A 9344-nucleotide genomic window follows, 5' to 3' on the forward strand; every position below is an offset into this window, starting at 1 on the left:
GGGGGGATATGGGCCCGCCAGCACTAAATAGGGGGGATTTGGCGCAATTGTGAATGAAGTCCGGAGGAGGGGAGGAGTACGTTTCCTGAAAGCATCTTTCTAGCTCCGCCTCTCTTGCTTCTTCGTCCATTTTCTCCAGTCGTTCTAATTCTCTTGCTCTTTGTTTTCTATACACATTGAAGAAGTCACTGCCAGCCGCGGCCGTGGAGCCGGAGACGGTTCTGGCTTTCTCCAGAAGGTGGAAGGCGTTGGCAGAGGTAGTTGCAGGTCCCGGGTCGGCCTCTGCATCGCGGAGTTGTGGTATAGGCATTGTCACGAAAGTGCCATCTGGCAGCAGGATTTCCTCGGACATTAAATGCAATAAAAAAGGATGCGGAACTCAGGGTGGTTCTCCGTCTGGAGAGGTGGTCAGTCATATGTCGGGGGTACCCAACCTGATCACCCCACCGGAAGGTACCCGACCTGAAGGTACCCGACCTGGTTAAGTAGCGGTTTGCGTTTGGACGCTGAGTGGCAGGTCTGTGACGGTTGGGTATTTGGACATGTCCACAGTGAGTATGTTTGAGTCCTTGGTCCTGGGGTTTTTGAATACGCCTATAATCGCTTCGGCAAAGGAGTAGACCTCTTCTTTGAGGGTGACCATGAAGACCTGGAAGGGGGAGTGGACAAGGTAGTCTCGCAGACTGTTGACGTTCTCGAGGTCCAGCGCAGCATCGACTTCGTCCAAAATTAAAAATGGTGACTGACGGTAGCCCTGCATGGCGAAGACAAGGGCCAACGCTGCCATGGTCTTCTCTCCACCGGACAAACTCTCGATGTCTGTATAACGTTTGCCAGGGGGTATAGCGTGAAAAATGATGCCCTTTGTAAACGGCTCCGAGCTCACTTCATCTTCCAGCTCAATACTGGCCATCCCGCATACATCTTTGACACAAACATCAGTCACATTGGCATCCCCAGTATACATATTTCGGGACGTCAGACGGGTGTAGATCTCATCAAGCAAGCCGTTAACCTTCTCGAAACATGTAATAAACAAATGGCGACGCTTATCCCTGATCTTGTGTAAGGTAGAATCTAAGCTGTGCTTCTCATTTTTCAAAAGGTCAAACTGGTCCTGGCACTCGACATATCGAGCCTTCGCCCCCTCGAACATCACAGACGCCTGTAGATTCACATTCATCCGGCGCAAAGTATCGGACCACTCCGAAATGCGCTCGACCAGCTTCTCCTGTTTCACAGCTCTCAAGATACTGCGTGCCCACTCGGTCTCACCCTCCTGGCTCTGGGTCTCATTCTCCTGGCTCTGGGTCTCATTCTCCTGGCGCTGGGTCTCATTTTCCTGGCTCTGGGGCTCACCATCCTGGCTCCGGGGCTCATTCTCCACGGCCATTCCCGTGTCCTGGACTGGGTGATAGGGTAAGGCACGGGGTAACAGAATACCCTCCCGCTCCAATACGGGGAAGATGCTCGGAATCCCTGCAGCAAAGAGAGCCGGCGCGTAGTTTATGAAGCCAGGTTTAGACGTCCCTCCAGAATTTAGACAGTCTCTCAACTCCTGAATTTGAGGCAAGACCTGTAACCGCGACTTCTTGGCGGGACTGCCAACCGGTTGGGAACTGATTCCGAATAGACTATCACTTTCCTCAATCATCTCTACCAGACGATTAATTACGGCACTAATACTCGAAATACCATGGTACTGAGCTCTATCTAATTCTTGCCGCTTCTTAGTTAACTGCTTGGTTTCTTCCTTCAACTGAGCCAAACGCTCTTCCACCTCACTCAAGGCCTGCTCGCCTATCACCAGCTGACGAGCCACATCGCTTGCTGGCTTCAATGCCTCCGACTTTGACTGCCGCGCTTTCAAATTGTCAAGCTCCTGCTGTTTCTCTTGGATTTGAATCTTATAACCCTTTGTGGAATACGTCAAAATATCCTCCAATTTCTTAGACAAAACACCAAATTCCCCCTTTCCTTTCTTAGCAATCTCGGGCGATTGGCTCTTGGTCCATTCGAAATTATCGTTCACCGTCAAGCTAAGTCGAGTCATTAGCTGGCTAATCTTCTGTTCGGCGGATCTCGTAGCATTTTCTTTCTGCAGCTTAAGCGATTCCAAGTCCTTCTGAAGCTGTTCATATATTGCGGAATCTTTTATGAGTTGAATAAGCTTTTTGTCTTTAGTTTGCTTTTGTTGCTGTTTCTGAATAGCAGTTTTACTCATAGATATATCTTTCTCTATCTGTTGTCGTTCTTGATCTAATTTTTGAGTGGTATTCTTAATTTCCTCTATGTTTCCAAGGTCTGCATTTTGGATATTTTCGTGTTCGATCGCTTGCACACGTTTTTTTTGTATCGTAGCTCTTTCGTTTTCAATATCGCATCCCAGTTTGTTCTGTGCTTCCCTTATGGAGCGATTGGATTTGGTAACCTGATCAAGCTGATAGAGTAGGGTGCGCTCTTCCTCTTGTAGGCGGGATATATCTTTCATTAACTGTACTCGTTGACCGCTGACCAAATTATTTCCAGAGTCGTAGGAGCGTTTTGAGTTGAGGGTGATATTTGTATTCTTGGCGATTTTCTGTCCATCTTTGGTAACTATTTTGAGGTGATAATTTTTTAAAGTCGGATCATGGAAGGCGATTTGTCGAGCCTTATCAAGGTCACCGTCAACGATAACAGTGTCGCCGACGATTGATAATATGGCGGGCATGAAGCTATCATTTTCCAGTCCGATATAGTCGACAGCTGGGAGATAGAGTTCCGGGTGTTGCCTGAGTTTGTTATCAATCTTTTTAAACTTGACGGTATCAAGTGGGAGGAATTCTTCTATGCCGTAGCGTTTTTCTTTGAGTAGATTAACACAGCGCATCGCGTCATTATAAGTGCGCACTATAATGCTCTCGGATTGCCTACCTAATGCGCAAGCAATCGCCTGCATATAACTCGGATTCGACACAGCAATGAGCTCATGCACGCGACCAAATACTCCCTCCGGTAACCTAGCCCTCAAATACTCACAAACGGCACTCTTATCTGCCCCGCCCTTACTCCCGAAGGTCTGGAACTGACTTAACATATCCTTCTTCTCCCCCAAAGACATCCTGATCCCAGTAAGCCTCTCTTGCAATGAATCCTCTTCCCCATTCAAACGCTGCTTCTCATACTCCCTTGTCAATGCGCCAATCTTCTCTTCCCCAGCTTCAATCTCCTGTCTCAAACGGAACAAAATCTCTTTATGCTCACTAGCGGATTCTTCTAGACTAGCTAATTCATCTATTGCCTATAAACAAACATGATTAGCGACCACCCAGCCATCAGAGACGACCACCTCGATACCACAGGCGGGTATGCCGTGTGTCGAAGATTACGTTGGCGCGTTTCTTTTCATTGAAGGAATGTTGCTGTTCCAGCGATTTTATTTGTAATTCAAGTGTGCTTATTTGAGAGCTATGCTGTAATTCTTTTACGGCTTGCCTGACTTGGTCGGTTGCCAGATAATATGCGTTGTTCTGTATCTGGTTTTTTTTGCTGGTTCTTTCCTGGTCATTTTTAGTAAAGAAAGCCATCAGGTTTTCGGAGAGCTGGGTATACTCGTTCAGGGTTTCTCTACATAGGATTTTGTGCTTATTTTTTCGCTGTACTAGGTCTTCCTTTTCCGTTTCCAATTTCATGACCTGATTGGCATGTTCCTCTGCTTGGGCCAGCCTCTGTTTGACGGTTTCGTCTTCCTTCTTCTGGTACGCTCGTAGTACCTTGATGGATTCCAATCGCTCTCGTTTGCTGGTCAGGAGTCCCGTCGCCTTATCGTCTGCCTCCGTAGTAAGCTTCTTCAAATGCCCGATCTCTTCCAGCAGCGCTTTGTTCTCGGTCAGACGTACATGGAGCTGGTCCTCGATGTGGCAGCAGTCGACGAGCTTGGACAACTTCTTAGTGGCCGTCGACAGCGCTTTGACGGCATTAAATTGCTTCAGGTCTTCCAATTGTTTTCGACACGATCGCAACTCGTTCTCCGCATCAGCCTTCCGACTCTGCGCAACTTTCAGATCAGCAGCCAATGTCTGACTCTGCTTCGCAACCTCCTCGTACTCTTCCTTGAACGCACTACTGCCACTCAACTGATCGATCGTGCGACCTCGCTCCTTAGAAGTGGACAGCGAGATTGCCTCCACGTGGCCCTGCGCCACAAGGCAATTCTTGCCAAAAACGCCGATCTCCGACAAGCGCTTGTTGTAAGTCTTACGGTCTGTAGTTGACCCGTTTACCAGCAAGATCGTACAGCTGTCACTCACTACCCTACGCTCCAACGTCAAGACACGACTTGATGATATTCCGTCTGTCTGTCCCTCTCCAGCTGCCCCCTGTCCCTCTCTGGGCCCGACGCCAGTTTCCGAGTACTCTTCGGTTGTGGGTGTGGCGCGTTCTGAGGCATCGCCGGTGACTTGTCTAAAACGGACTTGAACCTGGGCGCGCCTGTCTTGGTGACACAGATCGTTGAACCGGTTGCTTCGAAGGTGTTTGTTGTTCATGCCCAAGGCGAAGGAAAGGGCGTCCAAGAAGTTGCTTTTGCCGCTGCCATTCAGCCCCACGACGCAGTTGAAACTCTGAAAGGGGCCCAGTACATGGCGGCCACCGAAAGACTTGAAGTCCGTGATGACCACCGTGTCTAGCCGCCAACTGCACATCCCACTCGGATCCGTGTGTGCTAGCACAGCTGCAGTCGCTTTTTAAATAATTTTCACACTGATGCTAGACCGATCTTTGCTGGACGACAACAGCCTGGAAAACGTGCCTGGGATCCCCTCTGCGGCGGCACTGCTACAGTCGCTATCCGAAGACGTGTCGGTCGACGACGACATCGTCTTGGGTAACCCACCCGTTAACTTCACCTCCAAGAACATAGAACATCTATCCGACCAACTGGAGGAGGCCAAGAACTTTCTCGACTCGGATTCGGCGCTAGATCTCAAAGAGCCGCAGAACTTATTGAAGTCGACCATGGGGCTGGACACCACAACCGAGGCGCTGGACTCGATCGAGAAGCTAGACATGCCCGAGACAATAGACTCGATGAAGGCAGAGTACAAGGGGCTGGAGCCAACTACTAACTTGACAGCGAGCAGCTTGCTAGACGCCCAAAGCACCCTTAAGGCTGATGGAACAGCGGCTTTGACTATTGCTGCGCCAACTGGCCGGCTGCACCAACCGGAACGGCTGCCACAGACGGAGACTACCGAGGACGAGCGGACAAGTCCACGGTCACGTCCTACTTCGGGGAGCATGGGGTTTGAGAGGCCGGTCGTGCAGTACTCTGTTCCACCTCAAGGTTTGCAGTCGCTCAGTAGCGCGGAGATGGGAGGTATGGAGGGGCCGAAGATTGCGTTGGGTGAAGCGATGGGTGCGAGCCGGGTGAACAGTGTCACAGCAGGGGACAGCGTGAGGGGGGGTGACAGCGTTGTTGGGGGAGACAACGTTGTTGGGGTAGACAGCGTTGTTCCCCCGAAGGTGGTTCCGCTATATCCGACGATCCACATCACAAGGGAGGCCTACGAGCGGGACGACATGGCGCGTTGCATTTTACGGTTTATGGACAACAGTGATGTCGAATACTATTTGAACTTTATACCGGCGGCAGCAGAGCACTACGCTCCGGAGGGAGCGTCGCCGTTCATGACGTTAGCGACATCGAGGTTCGACGGGGCGGGTGAGATGTTGGAGTCGCCACGCGTTGCACGGGCGGCACCGTTGTCGGTTTATTGCGAAGACGCCCTGTTGATGGAGTGTGCTTCGCGCGCGCGTGTGCTACCGAGCGATCCACAGGAATTATTGATTGCGCATGACACATGGAAGCGTTGTTTCACGTTGTTGGACAAGGTGCGGGCTAAGCACGGCACAGAGGTGCATCGTGACAAGAATAAGGAATTGCGTTTCTTCATCTTAGACGTTCGAGAATTGGAAGGCCAATTGGCGCGTTTTGCTGAACCAGGTTCGGTCACACCCTCGGTTACTGGCAAAGGGGTTTCTTTCGCAGACTACGCCGTCAGCTACCTCTGGGAACAACTGCTAGATGATGGCTCCAAGTATCGACTACCGTACACGCGGCAACTTAAATATCCACGACTCGCTGAAGTTCATCGTTACGTTACCCAACGCCTTTCCACGCCCAATGTTAATGCCCGCTGCGTTTCTCTTCGTAATCAAACACAAAACCTGGAGCCTTGGGAAAGTGTGCTGCAGCGAGCCGGTATCGGAGCCTCCCCGCCCCAAGTCTCACCCGACTATCTCCGAGCCGAACTGGAAGACCCAGAGGGAGAGACAGACGGCAAGGGCGCATCATACAAGGGCATGTCCTATAACGCTGGATCCTATAAGGAAAGCGAGGTCCTGCCACCCGTGTTGCAAAACAACCTTGCCGGACACGTACAAGTCTTGGTCGCGGATGATGTACAAGGTGCTGTAGCTGCCTTCTTCTTCAGGGAATATGCATCCAACCAACATGTGGAGCATCTACAGGTGCCCCAGAGTCTGGTTGAGCAGGTGCTGCGGGTCAATAAATTACCTCTGGAACCCGTTTGCAAACTCGTCACCCGCACAGATGAAAACAAAATCATCTGTGGCTTACAACCGCTCTTCGCACATCTCACTCAAGACAAGGGACCCCTCACCGATCTGCAACGCAAATATCTAACCGCCATTGAAGCAGACATGAACTCCCCAGCCGCACAAACCGCCATCCAAGATCTCGAACAAGATCTCTCCCTTGACGACGCCCTACAACCTGACTCCAAAAAATGCATCCTACCCAGAGTACTCAAAATTGTCATGGACCACTCCAATTATTCCGGACCCACACCAAGTCTCTTACAGATCTGCGCCCAATCAATCCCCGACTCCAGGGTTCAATCTCTTCTTAACCAACTCCCAGCGAACAACAGACTAACGCCATCTTACTAATCAGCGCCGGCACCAATGCAACAACTATCCACTCGGAGCAATTGGCTTGCAGGAATTGATTTGCAACTCGCCCCGCTCGGACATACGTGCAGCTAATCCATACGGCATCTGTCTAGTTAGCTTATAACTTTCCCCATATTTCCCCACGCCCCGATTTTTTAGTGGGGGTAAGATTCTCCACTCTGATTCTCCACCTTGGCCAAAGCACACTGGGAAGAACAGTCATGTGTGTAAAAAACTTTGTATCATCCCTTCTTTCCCGTCCCCTTCTTTCCCGTCTTTTTCAGGTCGGTTCGTGATCCAGTCATGATACGTTTTGCTTGACCGACAACTTCTTGTATATAAGATTCAAGCGGCTGTCCGTGTTCAGGTATACGGTCAAGTCTAATAGTGTATTTATCCGTGTCTGGTTCCCAGGTCTTCCGTAGTTCGTCGAGCCCGTGAAGATTTGTAATCTGTAATTCTCGAAGGTCTACTTCAAGGTCGCCGGTGATAAGATTGTGAGCAATCTTGACAGTATGAATATCCGGGCAGGACGGGTTGGATAATGCCTTAACGACAGTGAGATATCTTAGCCAAGGATAAGATTTTTGTACCTGTGATTTCTTAATAAGGTCGGCGAAGCTTTCGTAGTCTTCATTGGTCTTAGCACACACAGTAGCGAAATAATCCAAGAATGGTTCAAGCTGCTTACTCATATTGTACAAGACTGTAGAAGTTATGTAAGCCATTTCAATATCAGTGCCTTCCTCGATGGTTTCCTGGACATGGTAATCTATTCGCGCTCGTGTTCTGCCGATTGATACTCCAGAAGGGTTCAAAATAGGCGATCTTTCCATTGCTTTCATCACCCTAATACACATTGTCATTATCCACATGCCTGCTATGCCCATTTGTAGAGTTGTTTCAAAACGGGTTCCGGCTTCACCTAGTTTCACAGCAGAGTGCTGAGCTTCATCTAAACCAAATGCTTTGATCAGCATCCAATCATTCTGAAGTTCATCTATCTGCTGAGCTACGGTACTCTTCTTTGATATTCTACCTCCACCACCGCTCGTTTTAGGCCCGAATATATCAGCAAGATGTCCAAGTCTATTCTTTATATCTGTAAATGGTTTCTTACTGTTGAATACTTTCGACTTCTTATCATTCACTCGTTTCTCTTGTTGTACTTCTTGACGGGTTTGCTTTCGTCTCTTATAATTATCGGATATGGGCACACCTTTCTCTCGCTCCACGGAGCTACACGGGATTATATTCTCGGTCAGACGAGTAAACAAACTAAATGGTATACCACCTTTCCCTCCATTCCATCCAGGTAGACCCCGGGTAAAATATCCAGTGTGCAAGGGGTTCCTTTGGGCCGCTGAGGTTGCGATATTTTTACATCGAGTAATCTCTTTTTGGCTTATGATATTTGATGTCAGTTTGCGATACTCCCTAAACCATTGATCAGCTACCTTGGAAGAGATCCTAGTCGTTTCAAAGCTACCTCGAATCGAACCCGGTAAACAAGCAAAGACGAGACAAACAAAGTCGGCTACGGGTATTAGAGCTTCCGCATTGGCCAACGAGCTTCCATACTCCTGATTCACTAACAGCGCAGCCATACCCATTGCTAATTCCTTAAACTCCTGAATAGAATTTCCAGTATGATATATTTCGACTGTCTTTGATCGATCTCCGCTTGCTCCTATTCGTCCTCGACTTTGGAAAAACGCCTCTTGATTAGCCGTATATTTACCCGGAATTACGACACGACCCTGAGCCAACAAACCCGGGCCATTCCGCGTCATAGCCAAGCTCTGATTATTCATGGTATTACTAACCACTCTCTTCTCGGCCATATCCAAAAGCATGCTCTCAGTATCCATATGCCAACTCGCTAAAAGCACTGTACACTTGCGGTAACCTTCCTCGCACGGAACGGAAGCATGGCATCCACGCATCCTCCTTTGGCACGACCGCAAATAATAATATTAACCCGTAAACCGGACATTATTTAATGTTGAGCCGCAGAGCGCTGGAGGTCTTTCATACGCCTTCCTGTCTTAGGGACATGGCGGACATCGAGCGTGAGGTACAAACACGCGTGTGTGTGTTACAAACACGGGGACATCGTTTTTAATCAATTCAACACTACCAACATGAACCCCAAACACGAACTTCCCGCCGCGAATGGCCGGGAACAGACATTAAATATAATATGCGGGCCAAATAACAGGTATAGGCAATTACTCGGGGGCTCGAAAGCGTGGGAATACCTACATAGGAGGCTGGCATGGATGGCGCTAACTATCCCAGGGGGCAGGAATTATCCCAGGGTCACGGAAACCACTAGCATATGACTGTTCTCGTTACAGGCGCTTAACCACCGCCTGTGGTTGATT

The 9344-nt window shown here is 49.4% G+C and overlaps 3 protein-coding genes across 3 annotated transcripts; 1 reads left to right on the forward strand and 2 right to left on the reverse strand.

The window, feature by feature from the left end:
* Positions 1-481: 481 nt before the first annotated feature.
* On the reverse strand, positions 482-4685 carry GNI_025580 (putative structural maintenance of chromosomes protein; the record flags this gene model as incomplete). The annotated part of the gene is made up of 2 exons (XM_011136115.1): positions 482-3283; positions 3372-4685. The coding sequence occupies 2 exons, from the start codon at positions 4683-4685 to the stop codon at positions 482-484; spliced, it is 4116 nt and encodes a 1371-aa protein (XP_011134417.1).
* Positions 4686-4746: 61 nt separating this feature from the next.
* GNI_025590 (hypothetical protein) lies at positions 4747-6954 on the forward strand (the record flags this gene model as incomplete). Its single annotated transcript, XM_011136116.1, has 1 exon — positions 4747-6954. One exon carries the CDS (start codon positions 4747-4749, stop codon positions 6952-6954), a length of 2208 nt encoding a protein of 735 aa, XP_011134418.1.
* Positions 6955-7199: 245 nt separating this feature from the next.
* Positions 7200-8828, reverse strand: GNI_025600 (hypothetical protein; the record flags this gene model as incomplete). The annotated part of the gene is made up of 1 exon (XM_011136117.1): positions 7200-8828. The coding sequence occupies one exon, from the start codon at positions 8826-8828 to the stop codon at positions 7200-7202; it is 1629 nt and encodes a 542-aa protein (XP_011134419.1).
* Positions 8829-9344: the final 516 nt, after the last annotated feature.

The sequence above is a fragment of the Gregarina niphandrodes genome (assembly GCF_000223845.1).
Source record: "Gregarina niphandrodes unplaced genomic scaffold scaffold00003, whole genome shotgun sequence".
In the NCBI taxonomy this organism is placed as follows: domain Eukaryota; phylum Apicomplexa; class Conoidasida; order Eugregarinorida; family Gregarinidae; genus Gregarina; species Gregarina niphandrodes.